This window comes from Eutrigla gurnardus (genome assembly GCF_963514095.1).
Source record: "Eutrigla gurnardus genome assembly, chromosome: 4".
Lineage (NCBI taxonomy): Eukaryota > Metazoa > Chordata > Actinopteri > Perciformes > Triglidae > Eutrigla > Eutrigla gurnardus.
The window spans coordinates 9893593-9912336 of record NC_139918.1 but is presented as its reverse complement, the minus strand read 5'-3'; the positions used below and the strand labels follow the sequence as shown (position 1 = coordinate 9912336).

At 45.9% G+C, this 18744-nt stretch overlaps 1 protein-coding gene across 4 annotated transcripts; it reads right to left on the bottom strand.

The window, feature by feature from the left end:
- Positions 1-444: 444 nt before the first annotated feature.
- Positions 445-12894, bottom strand: LOC311012976 (E3 ubiquitin/ISG15 ligase TRIM25-like). Of its 4 annotated transcripts, none has more exons than XM_084008828.1 (2): positions 11752-12894; positions 445-1040 (listed from the first exon to the last, which is right to left on the bottom strand). In XM_084008828.1, exons 1-2 carry the CDS (start codon positions 12686-12688, stop codon positions 889-891), a joined length of 1089 nt encoding a protein of 362 aa, XP_083864954.1. In that variant the 5' UTR covers positions 12689-12894; the 3' UTR covers positions 445-888. The 4 variants fall into 4 exon arrangements, with proteins under 4 accessions (XP_083864954.1, XP_083864956.1, XP_083864953.1 ...); XM_084008830.1 differs by lacking the exon at positions 445-1040 and adding an exon at positions 8871-8995; XM_084008827.1 differs by lacking the exon at positions 445-1040 and adding an exon at positions 8890-11205.
- Between the last annotated feature and the right edge of the window lie 5850 nt (positions 12895-18744).

Here is an 18744-nt window from a genome sequence, read left to right as displayed (position 1 = left end):
TGCACATTCATGCACAAAACTGTACAGCTTTTCAATGTTTTAACTATGCATTGTAAGTATTTTTAAACGTTTTAAATGTCAATTTATATATTTTATGTTTCTTGACTTTAACAGTAGTTTTTTATTTCTATTTTATTTAAATATTTATAACCACCATTTTATTACAAAAATGCACATATGATGATACAGTATCATATATTCATATTTAATTCATTCTTTACCCTGTTACCTTATCTATGACACCTATTATTATTATTATTATTATTATTATTATTATTATATTTTTTGTGCCATAATCTGCACGAATCCCAAAATAAAGAGAGGAAAATGTTCAATATCCTGAGAGATCCTTCCTTTCAGTTCAGAGCACAGAATGATCTATTAGCTGCTGTTACTGTGGCTCACTTTAGTGTACCTTTAGCACACTTTAGCTGATCGAGGTGACAAACAGATACATCTGGATGGAAAATGAAGCGTGTTCTACTAGTTTCCAGCCAGTTGCTTTAATGCTAAAATCAAAATGTCCATATGAGCTATAATGACACTGGAGCAGTGAGTTTTCAATTTACTGCTAATTACTGCAAACTAAATAAATATTATATATAGAGATAAAAAATATTGCTGGAATAATTCCTTAATAACTGCACAAAATGTATATTGGTCCATCTCAGACATCTAAGGCTTCTAAGGGTAATAATTTTTCTCAGTCCTGTTACCAAAACTCATGTTATTATAACAGAACAAAAAATAACGTATGTGCTTCAGTGAAGGAAGCAGCGAGAGAGAGAGATGGAGAGTGGTAGAGATAGAGGACTTCACCATGGATGTAAGACAACAAGGACAAAAAGCTAAACTACAACTGACTTCATGGAAACTGCCTGACCTTTTCTAAGAAGCACGTTCTAGTTTGGCCCAGATGTCTCTCTCAACCTCCATGTTACGACCTGTGACTGACCTCGGGGTGGGACTATAGAATATGGGACTATACAATATCCTGAAACGGGTACCAAAGGAGGTCTTCATGGGCTGGCCAGAAAAATCTGTTGACACCATGCAGAGAATCAGAATCAGAAAAGGTTTATTGCCAAATTCATTTTCACATATGTGGAATTTGTCTTGGTCTTAAAGCTGTAGTCTATGATTTGAAAAATTTGTCAAAATTGAGCCAATAGTAGCCATGCGGTCCGGGGATTGTGGCGAGCAATCGCCGAGCAGTTTGGGATCAGGGACGTACTGCAGTCGGGGTGAGAGAGAAATCTGACCGGCACCCGCTGCATTTACACCGATAATGTTTCATCATTCGTGGCTGTAATAAACACTATTACTGCTTTGTACACGTTGTGGAAGTCCCGGACACACCGGGACACTAAACGGCGTCCTGCCTGAGTTTATACCCGGAGGGAATGTTCCCATTCATTGTCTATGTAAGAAGCCGTGCAATGCCGTCGTGTCGCGGCGAGTTTTGAGAGACGGCGCCGCTGCCCGTGTTACCGGCGCCAGACCTAGGGGGTATCTGGGCAGGTAAAAAGACCACAGGCTGGATTGCGCTGTGGGTTAAAGGAAGTGGAGAGCAACACAAGTTATGTCTTTCTCAAGTAAACAGCGTTTATATTCTCAGGTCAAGATCAAGTAAATATTTGAACATCATTATAGTAAATATCAACAACAACAATTATATATACTGTAAATGGCAGTGGAAGATCATAAAAACAAATACACAAGTAGATCAATAATATATATCCTACACAATACATCTCACACACAACAGAACCCTTTAAATAGAGAAGATCATGAAACTCACAGCAGTACAAATACAGAACAAACATCATAGTATAATAAATTAATAACATGCTTCAAAGTGGCACATAGAATACGATGCCGAACGAACATCACGTCTTGTGTTCACGTGAATGCGCACCAATTGACGACACTGCCGGCAGCCGGCGCTCACATGAACGCGCACACCAACTGACGACGCGAACGGCAGCCGGCGTTTACATGCATGCGCACACAAGCCCGTTAGTGAAGACACTAACGGCAATAACTGCTACATTGACAGTGTCCGACAAACGAAACTGACATAAGTCGGCACAGAGCACTGGCTGGACAAACAAAACGATACAAAGTACAGGAAAACTTCACATACATTTTACATACACTTAAACATTAACATGACAAGAGAACGGAACCTTCACTGACGGCGGCTGGCCAACGACAAGCAGCCTCTGTTAGCTCGCCGGCAACAACCTCAGCAACAACATCCAAAACACTTAAAAATCACCACAGAGCTCTCCAAGCATTACAAGAGCGAACGTATTGCTTACAGATTTGTTTGCTATATTAGTCACAGTTAAAACAGTTCAAAAACATACCTGTGGGTTAAAGGAAGTGGAGAGCAACACAAGTTATGTCTTTCTCAAGTAAACAGCGTTTATATTCTGAGTTCTTGAGCTACGGTCTCCATGACAACCCACTAGGTGCCACCGCACAACAGTGCCATCTAGTGGCATGAAGATATAACTTCGTACCATTAGGTTTATATGTAATAAAACAAAAAAATGGGATGGGGTAACTGTTTTACATACAAGCCATTTTTCAATGCCTGTTACACTCTCCCCCACTTTAAAAGATGTCTCCTGACATCTAGAACTACCTATGTACCTACGACAGTCGGAAAGTCAGGTACAGTATCTACGGGACATCAGTATGAACAGGAGGTGAATCTGTCCAATGTCAGTCACAGGTAAGTAGTGTGCAAGTAAGATTGTCTGTCCATTTCAATGTTCTGGCCACTGTCAATTCCTCCGTATGTCCATACAGCTTGGAGAGGGTAGTAGCACATCTCAGGAAACACTGGGTAGGTTGGCATGGGATGCGGGACACAGTACATGGCATTTGTTCCCATTCTCCAGGGCTGGTAGGAAGGTTCTCCTGACTGGTCATACATGAAGATGTTTCTGGGTTTCACTGGTCTGGTGGATCTCCGCAGTTGCTGTTTTACTACTTGCACTGGCTGAGGAACAGGCACAACGTATGTCTCAGGATCCTGAGGACTTCCACTCTCCACAGCATCATTCCTCTGTTGTTCCTGTCCTTCCACAGCTGGGGACGGATCCGCCCTTGGTGGTACAGGTATCGGCTCTGCTGTCGTCAAAGGGTCAGATGGTTCTGCCTGCCAGACATCCTCAGACTCCAGCGTTCGGTTCATCGGCTGATATGCTGGAGCCACAGCCCTCAGCTTGCTGCGTAGCTTTCGTTGAGGCAAGTGGTGTTTGACAGCCTTCCTCTCATACACAGGCAATGGTCTGAGGTTGTATGAGCACTCGCCCTCATCACCTGAGGTGCTGGAGTCTGACTTGGTTGTTTCTCTTGGCGGCACATGCTGTCTCTGTCCTTGTGGCTTCTTCCTAACGCCAGCGTCAGGTTCCTCATGGCTGACTGGTAAGTCACTAACAGGCAAGAGGAGGTTGCGGTGGAGGACACGAATGGTTTGGTCACCTGTTTCTGCTTTGACACGATAAACTGGACCATCTCCTAGCCTCTCGATGACACGGTGGGTCTTTCCTTCCCAGTAAGATCGGAGTTTGCCTGGGCCACCTCTCTCGGACAGGTTCCTGACAAGCACCCGATCACCTGGCTGCAGCAGAGCTCCCCTTATACCCTGGTCATAGTGCCTTTTCCCTTTCTCTGATGACTTCTTGCTGTTTTCTGAGGCAATCCGATATGCCTCCTGCATCCGGGAAGCCCAGGTCTGGGCATACTCCTGCCGTGTCTGTGCTTTCCGATCTGGGTCAAGGTTGAAGATCAGGTCAATGGGGAGCTGAGGATGTCTTCCAAAGAGGAGAAAGAAAGGTGAGTAGCCCGTTGCCTCATGTCTTGTACAATTGTAGGCGTGGACTATGCTGGGGAGATGGTCTTTCCACTCTGCCTTCTTTTCCTCATGGAGCGTTCTCAGCATCTGGAGAAGCGTCCTGTTCAAGCGTTCAACAGGGTTCCCCTGCGGATGGTAAGGAGTAGTTCGAGAGTGAGAAATTCCTGCCAGCTGCTGGAGTCTCTGAAACAGGGTGTTCTCAAACTCCCGGCCCTGGTCATGGTGAAGCTTTTGAGGGTACCCGAAGCGTGGAATGAAATCATAGAAGATCTTCTCAGCCGCTGTTTTGCCAGATTTATTTCGAGTTGGGTAGGCCTGAGCAAAACGGGTGAAGTGGTCTACTACAACAAGGATGTACTCATAGCCTCCTTTACTAGGATCCAGGTGCATGTAGTCAACAGAGAGCAGCTCAAAAGGGGCACTAGTTGTGATTGAGCCCATTGGTGCCTTCTCATGGACAGCGGGCCGCTTTTGCTTAATGCATGAGCACTGGTGGATGACGTAGTCTTCAATGTCCCGCTGCATAAAGGGCCAGTAGAATCGCTGCCTTGCAAGGTGGATGACTTTGTCAGCCCCGACATGCCCCATATCATCATGCAGGTGTTTGAGCACAGTTGACTTGAGTGCTTTGGGAAGGACTAGCTGTTGATTCTGTCCTGACTGCCTGTACAGAATTCCTTGTTCCAGTTTGAGCCTGTTCCATTCATGTATGAGCCGTTGTGTTCCTGGTTGTATTGGCCTCTGGTCTTTGTCTCTAGGATTCCATCCACTTCTTTTCAACTGGATCACCTCGCCAATAGACTCATCCCCTTTCTGGGCATTTCTGATGTCCTCTGGTGTGAACATGGGCGTACTCACTGCAGGAACGTCACTGGCGGAGATCTGAAGGGCAGCCGCCCACGGCACATCCTGATCTCTCTCAGCTTTGTTCCCCTGCCAGATGGCAGACACAACCTCAGGTAGCAGTATCTCAGAGTACTCCAACAGGTCATCTTGGAGCTTCACTGGATACCTGGACAGGGTGTCAGCATCAACATTTGCCTTGCCTGGCCTGTACTTGATGGTAAAGTGGAAGTCAGCTAATTCACCAACCCAGCGGTGTCCGACAGCATTCAACTTGGCCGTGCTCAGAACATAAGTGAGGGGGTTGTTATCGGTATACACAGTGAAAGTTGGTGCATAATACAGATAATCACGGAATTTATTGCAGATGGCCCACTTCAGTGCAAGGAACTCAAGCTTACTTGAATGGAGGTGGTAATTCTTTTCAGCAGGCGTGAGTGACCTGGACCCATAAGCGATAACCCGGAGTTTACTATCCTGTTCTTGGTAGAGCACAGCCCCCAAACCTTCATTGGATGCATCGGTGTGCAGGACAAATGGCAAAGTGAAGTCGGGGTAGGCCAAGATGGGGGGCTTGATCAACATGTCCACAAGGTAGGACACAACAGCACTGTGTTCAGGGGTCCACAGAACTGGTGTCCTGGATGGTAACTGGCCACTGTTCTTGCCTTTCTGGGTGGACTTTGGGGTAACAGGACACTTGTTGGACTCAGCAGGCTGTTCTTGGAGCTTAAACAGTGGTCGGGCTATTCTGGAAAAGTCCTGGATGAAGGATCGATAGTATCCCAAGAACCCTAGTAGAGCTCGAACCTCTCCCACATTCTTTGGCTGTCTCTCCTTCATCTGCAACACCGCTTCCAGGTCTTTGGGGTCTATCTGAACACCTTCGCTTGTGACCAGACGTCCCACATACCTCACTTGGCGTTTAAACAGCTCACACTTTTTCGGGCGCAGCTTCACACCATGCTCTCGTAGGCGACACAGCACTCGTCTCAAGTCCTCAACATGCCCATGGAGCGTCTTGGAAAAGCAGAGGACATCATCCAAGTACGGAGAACAGCATTCATCTCTCAGACCAGCCAGTATGTCTTCCATGCAGCGCTGAAATGCTGCTGGGGCGTTGGTGAGGCCAAATGGGAGGCGTGCCCACTCGTAAAAACCCCAAGGTGTACTGAAAGCAGTGAGGTGACGGCAGCTCTCTTCAACAAAGCCTTGGTGGTAGGCACTGCCCTGGTCAAGTATGGAGAACCATGAGTTGCCTCCTAAGTTGTCCAGAAGGTCTTGGATGCGTGGAAGTGGATGACGGTCGGGGATGGTCTTGCTGTTCAGCCCACGGAAGTCAACACAGAGCCGCAGGCTCATGTCCTTTTTCCTTACACAGACCACCGGAGAAGAGTAAGCTGAGGTGGATTTCCTAATCCAACCACGGTCAAGCAAGTTCTGAACATAGTCTTTTACCTCTCGGTACAAGGGCTTTGGAATGGCATTATAAGACTTTTGAACAGGTGTATCATCTGTGAGGTTGATTCTAAGTTGTAGGTTAGGAATACAACCAATGTCAGCATCGTCTTTGGCAAACACGTCTGACTCCTCGAACAACATTTCCTTCACTACTCTCTGTTCATCCTCTTCCAGATGGGATACGTCAACAGGGGGGTGCCATCTGTCTTTGATTTTAGGCAAAGTCTGTCTGTTTTGCTCATCATTCAGGTAAGTAGCTGGATCTGTGTTTATCTGAGCTGAAAAGGTTTGGACAACTTCACACTGAGTGCGTTCAGGGCTCATGGTCGGTTTCACAACAGCCACCTCTTCAAGAGTGCCGAGAGCGGTTCTCTGGGTGAGATAAATGGCATGTCGGGCTGCATTCTGGATGGGAATTTTAATGCATTTTGTTGGCCCACAAGGAATGTCAACTAGAGCAGGAAACAGTTCAAGACCCTCAGGGCAGTTGTTCTCTATGAGAGGCTGGAACAGCATGGTACGATTCTCTGACAACCCCCTGACCCGGCATCTGATTTCGTAGACCTGACCAGCAGGGATAGTGACACCTTTCCTGCCGGTACGCACAGTACACAAGGCTGTCTCGTCAGTGTTTGGGATCTGGAGGGCACAGACTAAAGCCTCAACGGTGTTCTCGGGGACACTTAAAGCATCTGTCAGGATCGCAGTCACATTAAGGGTGTTATCATGCTCTTTGACGATCTCGGCTATTACGTTGCTACCTAACAGGGGACAGTGACAGCTTGGACTGACAAGTAGGGGCACTCTAATTGTCACAGACCCGTGGTGCTCACTACAAATCTGGAGGTCAACCTCAGCCCAGCCATCCAGGGGAACTTGTGTACCATTTGCTGCTGAAATTTCAAGAGGCTGATCGGCAAAGAGAGACTGAAGTGGTTGGATTTTAACATGGGGTGATGCACTGTCTATCCAGGTTTTGCTGACCATCGTCACCTGAGCGCCTGAGTCTAGAAGCATCTCAATAGGTAGACCGTTGATGTTGCAGGAGACGGTACAACGTTTTCCTATGAGCTGTGCAATACGTTTCTTTGGGTCTGATAGGCATGGTGAGACTGACGTCTTGAGCTTAACTGAGGGCATAACACTGTTCACGGTCACTGGCTGCCCTTCTCCTGTGACCTCTTCCCGTTTCCCGATGACCTTCTTTGTAAACAGCCAATGGCTCGGTGTCCTGCCTGGCCACAGACAAAGCAATGGGGACAGCTCATGGTTCCGCTTGATAAACAGTCCTGGCATCTACCCTTTTTGTCGACTGACAGTGGCTGGAGACGACTAGATGAGGTATTATGGCTGCCAGACTGCATGTGTTCTGCCGACCTGTCAACTAGAGTCATGTGTCTGGTCAGTGAAGACACTTGTGCAGTCAGTTGCCTGATAGCTTCACGGTTAGCCTGTAACTCGGCATCAACTAGAGTCGGTGTAATCATGTCAGCCTGTCCACCGTCATGTTGAGCAACGCTTACCGTCACTGGTCTACACTTAGCTACAGCACCCAGTCGCTTTAACCTCCCCTCTTCCTCAATCATTGACCTAGTCATTTGTTGTAACAGAAAGTCATCACTAATCTGCTGGTCAGTAACAAACGTTTTGATGTCATGTCTGACATAGCTGTTTCTCTCGTTTAGACCTTGGTAGAGTGTGTGTAGAAATGTACCCTGTACAAGCCTTTTGTCGTAGCTAAACTCTACACCAGGCTGCTGTGACTCAAAAAGAACTCTCTGTTTCAACCCCATAAGCCTATACAGGAATTGCTGTGGACTCTCCCTGTCGTGCTGTCTAGCATTGCTTAACTCTTGGAAGAGCTCACTTACACTTTGATCTCTGATGTGAGAGCGGAGGAACCTTTTTAACCCATTAACGGTTAGGTCATCATGGTTAGTTAGCATTTCTCTAAATGTACCAGGTTTAATTATTTTGAGAACTGCTCTAATAACCTCAGCCTCAATAAACCCTTCTTGTGAAGCAGTATCAATCTGCTTACAAAGACCCTTAAAAGACATGTCAGAACCTGTATCAGATATCTGACCACCATGCATTTTACACTCTCTGCGTGGGAGCAGAGCAGTAACATCAGACAACCTTACAACCTGATCTGTTACACTGGAGGACAAGCTTGACCTACCATGGTGGACACTGCGGTTACCAGCGAAACTCGGCTGGGCTGGCATCCCCAGAGTGTCTGGTGCCTGAATGTCCATGGGTGATGTGTGTATATGCATGTCCTTGGACGACGGGTGTGTGTGAATGTCACCTGTGCCGTCCATGTGAACGGTGGAAACAGGAACCTCAGAAGGCCCAGCGTCTGTCGATGTCAGTTCATGCAGCAGGTCCTGGAGGGAGAGGAGTTGAGCCATGCCTTCATCTTCCATTGCTTTCAACCTCTCGCTCTTGGTGTAGTCGACGATGAAGTCATACAGCTCTGGTTCACTGAAGTCCTCAGTGCTCTCGCTGCCATCTTCAACCGAACTGGCAACCAACTGCAGTTGACTGGAATTCAGCGCTGGAAGTCTTTTGTGGATCTGGAAGATCAGCATCCGCCGTGGAGTAACTTTGGCCATCGTGATGTCTCACCGGTGACTGACGCTCTCTGGATGACGCTCAACGCAGCAGCCTTCCCTGAAGCTGGGACACCTGGTCTCACTGTCACAGTGACCGCTCACCCTGCTCTTGGATGCTAAATCCCGGACGAGCCCCCAATTGTTACCGGCGCCAGACCTAGGGGGTATCTGGGCAGGTAAAAAGACCACAGGCTGGATTGCGCTGTGGGTTAAAGGAAGTGGAGAGCAACACAAGTTATGTCTTTCTCAAGTAAACAGCGTTTATATTCTCAGGTCAAGATCAAGTAAATATTTGAACATCATTATAGTAAATATCAACAACAACAATTATATATACTGTAAATGGCAGTGGAAGATCATAAAAACAAATACACAAGTAGATCAATAATATATATCCTACACAATACATCTCACACACAACAGAACCCTTTAAATAGAGAAGATCATGAAACTCACAGCAGTACAAATACAGAACAAACATCATAGTATAATAAATTAATAACATGCTTCAAAGTGGCACATAGAATACGATGCCGAACGAACATCACGTCTTGTGTTCACGTGAATGCGCACCAATTGACGACACTGCCGGCAGCCGGCGCTCACATGAACGCGCACACCAACTGACGACGCGAACGGCAGCCGGCGTTTACATGCATGCGCACACAAGCCCGTTAGTGAAGACACTAACGGCAATAACTGCTACATTGACAGTGTCCGACAAACGAAACTGACATAAGTCGGCACAGAGCACTGGCTGGACAAACAAAACGATACAAAGTACAGGAAAACTTCACATACATTTTACATACACTTAAACATTAACATGACAAGAGAACGGAACCTTCACTGACGGCGGCTGGCCAACGACAAGCAGCCTCTGTTAGCTCGCCGGCAACAACCTCAGCAACAACATCCAAAACACTTAAAAATCACCACAGAGCTCTCCAAGCATTACAAGAGCGAACGTATTGCTTACAGATTTGTTTGCTATATTAGTCACAGTTAAAACAGTTCAAAAACATACCTGTGGGTTAAAGGAAGTGGAGAGCAACACAAGTTATGTCTTTCTCAAGTAAACAGCGTTTATATTCTGAGTTCTTGAGCTACGGTCTCCATGACAACCCACTAGGTGCCACCGCACAACAGTGCCATCTAGTGGCATGAAGATATAACTTCGTACCATTAGGTTTATATGTAATAAAACAAAAAAATGGGATGGGGTAACTGTTTTACATACAAGCCATTTTTCAATGCCTGTTACACTCGCAAGCTCTCGAAAATATTTTAAACTGAGCGTTGTCGATCTCAAATAAAGACAGATTCAGCAACTGCATAGCTTATTTCTCGCCTAAAATGTTTTCAGAAACACATTTCTGTGTGTATGTGTGTGTGTGTGTGTGGGGGGGATGCTTTTTTCAAACCTTTCAAATCGTAGACTACAGCTTTAAGTGCGCACAATATTTACAAACAATAAACAGTAAACAATAAAGCAAGTACTGCCGTCAAGAACACAAGTCGAAGTCAAAAATAAAATAAGATCATTTCCAAAAATAAAAAGCGGAGGCTGCAGGAGCCGTGGCAGTGTGCTCTTGATGACTGAATTTTGAAAGGTTTTGCATTGAAGCAGTCGCAGCTCAGATTTTGTTGCTGTGCACAAGCAGCTGACATCCCTGTATGTCAGGTCTCCGTGGGCTATAGGGTCGCTGATGCATCCTCATATGGATGGAACTGGTGGCACATCTTTGGGCATCTCCAAAACGGTTTCCTCGTTGACAAAAACCAACTTGAGTGTTGTGTCTGTCTTTTGCAAACAGCTCTGTGGCGTCAGGAATATCTGTCCCTTCTCTGACCAGACTGTCATCTTCAGGACCCCTCCCAACCATCCGGTGTTAGAAGACTAACAGGACTGTGTTTTGAGCATAGAATCAGCAAATACACAAAATAATAGCCACATAGCATCTATGCTAACAGCATGTGGACACAGAGCACATGTAGTAAATCTTTTTCAAATAAACAAATAACATCTAAGAAAGAATTGAGGAAACAGACTGTACACCATTAATGACACCCTCAGTCAGCGCTAAAGGAGGAGGAGGGGGAGATGGGAGAGGAAGTGGTGAGGAGGGGGGAGGAAGAGAAGAGGAGGGGAGGAGAAGAAGAGGGGAGGAGAGGAGGAGGCTGGGAAGATGAAGGAGGTGAAGTCATTCAGCTCTTAAATGACTTCTGTCTAGTTGAGTTTACAGAACTCACCACTGTTTCCATAATTATAAAGACAAAGTCCAGCATAGAGAGTCTCAGTGAACCTGGTCTGGACTCTGTGGAGGAGAGTCATGGTCTTAGAGACCCTGTAGAAGGACAGAATACCTGCTCCGTGATCCAGGTACACTCCTACTCTGGAGGACGGAGGACCTGAGACGGGAGTTTGGACACCGTTGTACAAGAAGTTATAACCGTTATTGTAACATTGTAACGCCCAGGATTTGTCATTCCATCCAAACACATATTGAATCCCTCCTCCTGCTCTGCTGATACTCTTGTATGCGACTGATAAATCAACTACACCTCCTCTCCACTCCACCTCCCAGTAACAACGTCCAGTCAGACTTTCTCTACTCAGGACCTGATAATTATTAGTGAATCTGTCTGGGTGAGGAGAATAAGACTGCTGTTGACTCATTGATGTTGCTTTTCTGTTCCCCTCAGATAATAACAGATGTGTGTTTGCCGTGTTTGGATCCAGTGTGATTTCACGTGAATATCTTAAGAATCCAGCTCTGGTCCTGGGCTCTGGTTGTGGCAGTGAAACATCCACTTCAGTCCCTATAGCTAAGACCTTCATCCATTTCTCTGTCAGAACATCATGCAGGTCATCTCTGATCGCTGACACAGCCGCTGTCACGTCCTCAAAGTAGTGCAGAGGACGGGTGTTGATGCTGAATGAGTGTGTGGACTCACTGAGTGGTGACAGCGACGGGTAGTCGTGTAGAAACTGGTTGTGATCCTCTGTGTGTGAGAGCTTCTCCAGCTCAGCGTCTTTCCTCTTCAGCTCACTGATCTCCTGCTCCAGCTTCTCCTGAAGCTCTGTGACTCGACTCACTTCAGTTTCCTGCTGGGATCTGACCTGCTGCTTCACGTCAGAGCGTCTTTTCTCCATGAGACGGATCAGCTCAGTGAACATCTCCTCACTGTCCTCCACTGCTTTATCAGCAGAGTGGTTGATAGCCTCCACCTCCTGTTGGAGCAGCTTCACATCTTTGTCTCTGTCCTGGATTCTCTGCTGGATGTTTAGTCGACTCACATCCAACTCTCTCTGCCTCTCAGTCCTTTCTGCTGCAGCTGAGACTGTGTCGTGGCCTTTGTGTTCCTCCACACCGCAGAGATAACAGATAGACTGCTGATCAGTACGGCAGAACATCTTCATCACCTCGTCATGACGAGAGCACACGTTCTCCTGGAGCTTGTTGGAGGGCTCCACCAGCTGATGTTTCTTGAATGCTGGTGATTCATAATGAGGCTGGAGGTGTTTCTCACAGTATGAGGCCAGACACCCCAGACAGGACTTGAGGGCTTTCAGTTTCCTCCCAGTGCAGAAATCACAGGCCACATCTTCAGGTCCAGCATAGCAGAGACCAGCAGGAGCAGCTTGGAGTCCAGTCTTCTTCAGCTCCTCCACCAAAACTGCCAACATGGTGCTTTTCAGCAGGACAGGCCTCGGTATGAAGGTCTTCCTACACTGAGGGCAGCTGTGGATCTCCTTCTCATCCCAGAAGCTTTCAATACACTTCATGCAGTAGCTGTGTCCACAGGGAATAGTCACCGGGTCCTTCAGTAGATCCAAACAGATTGAACAAGAGAAGGTCTCCCGGTCCAGCTGAACTCCTTTCTGCGCCATTTCACCTCTCAACGACGACGACTGTCTAAGTTTCACTTTGTGAGAAGTGAAACTGGTCTGAGGTCTGATCTCAACAACATGTGTTTCTGCAGTGAATGTGGCCTGTCAGCTGCTGCACTTCACCGCCATGTTGGTTCCACCCGTCCTCACACGGTAGATCTGAAGGGGAGGGAACAAGGAAATGTGTGGACAGAGTGGAGCTGGCTGTGTTTGAGAGCAGAGAGAGGAGGGAGGAGTTCTCAAGCTGAGACTCCTTCCAGGAAGAGGAGCGGTTTGAGAGAGAACCTGTTTGTGTAACACTTTATTAACAACAGCGCTCATTTCTCATTCAGAAACACGTTTAGGAGGTGAACTCTTGCTTTCAGATCAAAATGAGAACGATAGAGAGGGACGACTTCACTTAAAAACACATGAAAACGTCGCTGGAACATAAATGCCGTATGTTGTTCTGGAATCAAAGTCGTCTGAATATCTTGTTGCTTAAAGCAGAAGGAGGGAGGTGGAGGAGTGGTGAGCGTCAGAGCCACTATCCAGGATGAAACAATCAAGATCCAGGAATCAGGAAGTAGACCTGGTCAAGATCCTGCCTTGTGTCAATGGTTCAGGTGGTGGTGGGAGGTATTTTCTTTGCACACGACCTGAGTATTGTTATCAATCCCTTTACGTCCACGGTGGACCATCTTCTGATGGCTGCTGCCAGCAGGATAACACGCCGTGTCCATCCATTGTCTACCACTTATCCTGTATTCAGGGGGGGCTGGAGCCGATCCCAGGGGCCTGTACTACGAAGCAAGTTCAACATACCCAGGGTATCTTTCAGAGATCCAGCTTAAATAACCCTAACAAAGGCAATCGGAGATAAGCGGTCACAGGAAGCTGGTTATCAACTCGTTAACTCAACCCAGGGTTTACCTGTCCAGCTATGAGCGCGTGCACATGAAAGAGGCGGGGTTTGCTGCATTTCACCAATCACAAACATGGATCAGTCTACGGCAGCGGAGCGGCGTATTTCACGTACGAGGAGCGAACCATAATCATACAGAAATACGAAGAAGTTAAACATATAATACAGGCAAAAAGCAACAGTTTCATCTGCCAAATGGAGGAAGGACAGCTGGCAAAAACTCGCCGAATGTGTGAATGCGTAAGTCGTATTAATAGTATTAGTAGTAGTATAATATGACTGCCCCATCATAAGGGAACTAGTAGACCTGACTGGTTACATGACTTCTTTCACTTCGCTGATAGCTTAGTGGTAGAGTTACTGCCCTATTTTATGAGGTTCCTTGAAGTGGCACCGGTTCGAATCCGCCCTTCGACTGTCTTTTAAATCATGCCGTTGCTCTTTCTCATACCTTTAACTCTTACAATGTCCTTCCGCAATAAAAGGCCAAACATAACTTTAAAACAATGAATGTGTTGCTTGGATGTATTCTTATAACGTGGTTTATGACAATATCAGCCTCATTCTTTCAGCTGCATTCCCGGCGGTGTAAAACGGACTTGGGAGCAAATCAAATAAATATAAAAACATAATTCAAAGTGGTAAGTAGGCTGTACGCTGACAAAGAAAAATCGTTCCCTCCGATGAGAATCTGTATCTCTCATATAAAACATTGTCAGGGACAGAAAAAGGGTTTTGCCGGTCTCTGTACACTCTATAGTTCTCCTACCAGACCCTCTCACGATCCACCGAGCTTCTTTTTTTTAGTATCCGCGCACCAAGAGAGCTGATTGGTCAGTCGGCGGTGTGTTTCTCCACGTTGATCTCTTATCAGGAACATAACCTGCTCCAGAGCAGGTTAGCTCCACAGCTTAAGTTACCATGGCGATCTACCCTGGTAAGAAGTGAACCAGCGTCGTAGGACGGAAAACCCAGAGTTAACGCTTAAGTTACTTCGCTAAGCTGTCCCCAGCTGTCATTGGGTGAAGGCAGGGTTCACCCTGGACAGGACGCCAGACTATCACAGGGCCAACATGAAGAGACAGACAACCATTCACACCTAGGGGCAATTTAGAGTCATCAATGAACCTATCCCCATCCTGCATGTCTTTGGACTGTGGGAGGAAGCCGGAGAGAACATGCAAACTCCACACAGAAGGAACCCGGGCCGACCCAGGAATCGAACCTCAGACCTTCTCACTGTGAGGCAACAGTGCTACCCACTACACCACCGCGCAGCCTACCTGTCTAAATTTTAACTGTTGCTAATTGTACGTTCATTATCCACTCTATGCTGTCCTTGAGTGCTCAGAAAGGCACCTATGAATCAAATGTATTATTATTATTATTATTATTATTATTATTATTATTATTATTATTATATGGACAATAATGAAGCTCTATGGTGCAGCTAAAGAAGATATATTTAATACTTAGTTAGTAGTAAATCATGTTGGTGTGAGTCGTTTCATGGATTTGTTGACAGTAAGGAAAGTACAGACTTGACCCGGAACAGCCTCCACTCCGTGATTGTTGTGAGCTCCGGCGATCAAAAAAACAGCCAATCAGCAGGCTGTGTATTTAGGCCAAACCCACTCCCGCCGATCACGAGCGGGTCCGCATGCGCCCACTGCCCTTCTGCACCAATCAGGACGATCCGCTGTGAGAGCGAGCAGGGGCGGGAACTCGAGCTCTGCGAGACAGGCAGGGTTCAGCGCTGCACCAGAGAGAGGAAAACTGGACGAGGTCTCACTCTGAAGAATTCATGTGGACCGCGCGCTCGTCGAGGTAGCATCTGTTCCAACTCCAAACCAAAGTTTGAGCATTTTTTTGCCAAGAAGTTAAACAATATGGCAAAACAATAAGCGGACTCAAGAACAACAATACAATGAAAACAATCTCCGTTTTTAAAAAATGGACTGTTACCGCCTGTTCATTTCAATTTATTTCCTTTCTTGTTTCCTCTTTTTGCTCTTCCTTTGAATTTTCTCTTTTTATTTTACTTATTGTGTATATATATTATATGTATATACCTCACACTGTTTTGGTGCACATATATTTTTGTGAAAAAAAAAAAATTCAATAAATCACTCATCCCCGGATTGCTGCTTCATTACTGAGCGTATTCAGCCACCCTTTGCCTCACGAGTTTCAAGTAATATCTTCTGTGTTTTCTCCAGAACGAACCCTTGTTTCTGGGCTCATCATTCCCTCCAGACCTCCCTGCTCAACTCATCCTGCTCCATGCTCGCTGATCTGCCAGAGCTCCTGCTTGTCTGCCACCTGATCTCAAAGCCACACTACCACCAACCCCTGGCTCCATTCCCCTCCACCCTTCCCGCATCCACTGCTAACCAATAACCTCCGGATCTATTCACCACCATCTCAGCGTTCTGCATCTGGGTTCTCAAAGCTTTACACTGCACAAGTGTTCAAGTCATCTTAGTAGCTAATTGCATTGGTAGCATCCCCTGCTTTCTGGTCTATGTGACTCTAAATGGACCATAATTGACTAAATGGACGTCATGCTTTAGAGAGACTTGAGACTATAAATTCATGTTTACAATGTTTATTAAGATAATAAAGTGTGAAATAGGTTAATTTTCTCATAGACTTGTATACAATCAGGCTTCTTTTAGGGTGTAATCCTATCTATCCTATCCTGCACCAACATCACTGCTGTGGCCCGATCCTGCAGATTCGCCCTCTACAATATCCGCAGGATTCGGACCTTCCTCACAAAGGATGCAACGCTACTCCCGGTCCAAGCACTGGTCATCTCCCGCCTTGACTACTGCAACTCTCTCCTGGCCGGACTCCCGGCCTCGGCGACTAAACCATTGCAGCGTATCCAGAACACTGCAACACGCCTTGTCTTCAATCTACCCAAATTCTCCCATGTGACCCCCCTCCTCCGTGACCTCCACTGGCTCCCCGTTGCAGCACGCATCCAATTCAAGACGATGACACTGGCCTTCAGGGCCATCAATGGAACGGCACCCATCTACCTTCAAACACTGGTCAAACCTCATGCCCCAACGCGAGCACCTGCTCCTCTACTTCAGCTGGCCGGCTGGTACCACCATCGCTGAAATCAAACAAATGTCGCTCAGCAAAGTCCAGACTCTTCTCTGTTCTGGTCCTCAGTGGTGGAACGAACTCCCGACTAATGTCAGGACAGCAGAGTCCCTCAGAAAAAGGCTCAAGACTCACCTGTTCAGACTTCACCTCGACTCCTGTCCAGGGTGAACCCTGCCTTCGCCCAATGTCAGCTGGGATCGGCTCCAGCCCCCCCACGACCCTGAATACAGGATAAGTGGTAGACAATGGATGGATGGAAGCATTAAGCAGAAGGCTGACATAACAATCAGAACATTTCAGTAACAGACTCAGTTGGTGTTTTCACACAAAATACATGAAACAAAAATGTCACTACTGAGAAGTATTTTCAAATATATTCAAATTATGTGGCTTTAGCTGAAAATACTCACTGAATCTATGGCTGCAGTCGAATAATCAAAAGATTAGGTCCTAACGCTTTTCCCTTGATGAAGGGGTGGAAGACGACCACAGTGCTCAGAGTCCGACCAGACTTTCACTAAGCTCCTCGTGGTTATATGTGTTTTTCATCTAGCAGATGCTTTGCGTTAATTTCTGAGGATGTGCAAAACCAGGATACGCAAGGCTGATATCATGCATACGCATAATTAAAAATAAGTATATTTAAGCCTATACAGGGGCAGCAGCACTACCGGCTGCCTCCTCTTTTTAGACAAACTATACACTTTCTCCCAACGTATGATCCTGATTTCATAATTGTGTTGTCGCCCGCCACTGTGATCTCAAAATTAAAAAAAGGTTTAACATGCATTTTTCATGAAAAACGAGTGAATTATCCTCATTGAACCATGCTCTATGAGGGGTAAAGAACACCATTAAGCTAAATATTAATTGAAATGTTTAGTAATGGAGTTGATAATGAGATATAAACAATGTGTTATCTTTTGGATAATTAAACATGCCCCGGGTCTCAGGAACATCATTGCTGTTCCTGAGAAACGAACATAACACAAGGGTTAAAACAACTATTTGGTAGTTGTTTTCATTTTAAAATTGTTGAGATTACACCTTTCACATTGCATTTGTTCAAAAAGTGATGCCAATTCTCAAGTGCCTTAAACTTGCATTCTCTCTGCTGGCCATCAGGGGGCGACTCATCTGGTTGCAAAAAGAAGTCTGATTGCTCTATAAGAAAATGAGCCTACTTCTCACTTGATTTATTATCTCAGTAAACATTGTAAACATGAGTGTATCGTCTCAACCTCTAGTTTCAAGTTTTCTTCAATACAGCATGATGTTCATTTGGTAAATTATGGTCAATATAGAGTCAGATAGACCAGAAAGCAAGAGATATGAAATATGAAGCTTTTTGTTCGCTGCTTTACACCAGAAGCCAGATGGATCCAGATCCAGTAAGGTTGCTGCGCTGGAGCTTGTGCTCATCAGATCCACCCGTCACTCCTCTGCAGTCCAAATATGGTCACTTCATTCGTTGGTTGTAAAAATTCCAAGATGATGACGGCCAAAATTACCATCTCAAGACTTGGTGAAAACCTACCGACAATTAATCTGATTCTAATAAATAGATTATTTTGATTTTAGATGAAATAACAGGGCTGATATTTTTTTGAGTCTTGAGTTTAGAGTCTCAGTCTATTCATGGACAAAATACTAAATTGCTTTGTACTTCTTTGTATATATGTGTCCATGTCCACTGCATCTGACAGAGATATTTATGTTAATTATGTGGTAATGAAGGGTTGCCACTCTGTTAAGAAATAATCCGATCCGATTGCAATATATTTTTGTCTTAAGTTGCATAAGGCTCAACTATAGTTTCGAAACAAACGTTTCTTTTTTAACCACATTGTTCAGGGCATCATTCAGCACTGTTGGAGACGGAGGACGGGCCTTCCTGAGTGCACCATCAACAGCGTTATAGACGATCTTTGTGCTGCACACGAAAGGGAAAGGAAACAGCGACTTCTCCATTCCGAACCCCCTCCCCTCATCTCCTCTCGCATCTTTAGCTTCGCCGAGGGTTTGATCGATC

Excerpts from the sequence above, each read along its gene's own strand:
- LOC311012976 (XM_084008827.1), bottom strand. The coding sequence starts at position 12,688 with ATGGCGCAGAAAGGAGTTCAGCTGGACCGGGAGACCTTCTCTTGTTCA. Across the intron at positions 11,206-11,751 it reads CCCGTCGCTGTCACCACTCA|GTCCTCCGTCCTCCAGAGTA; the intron begins GTGAGTCCACAC and ends CTCCCGTCTCAG.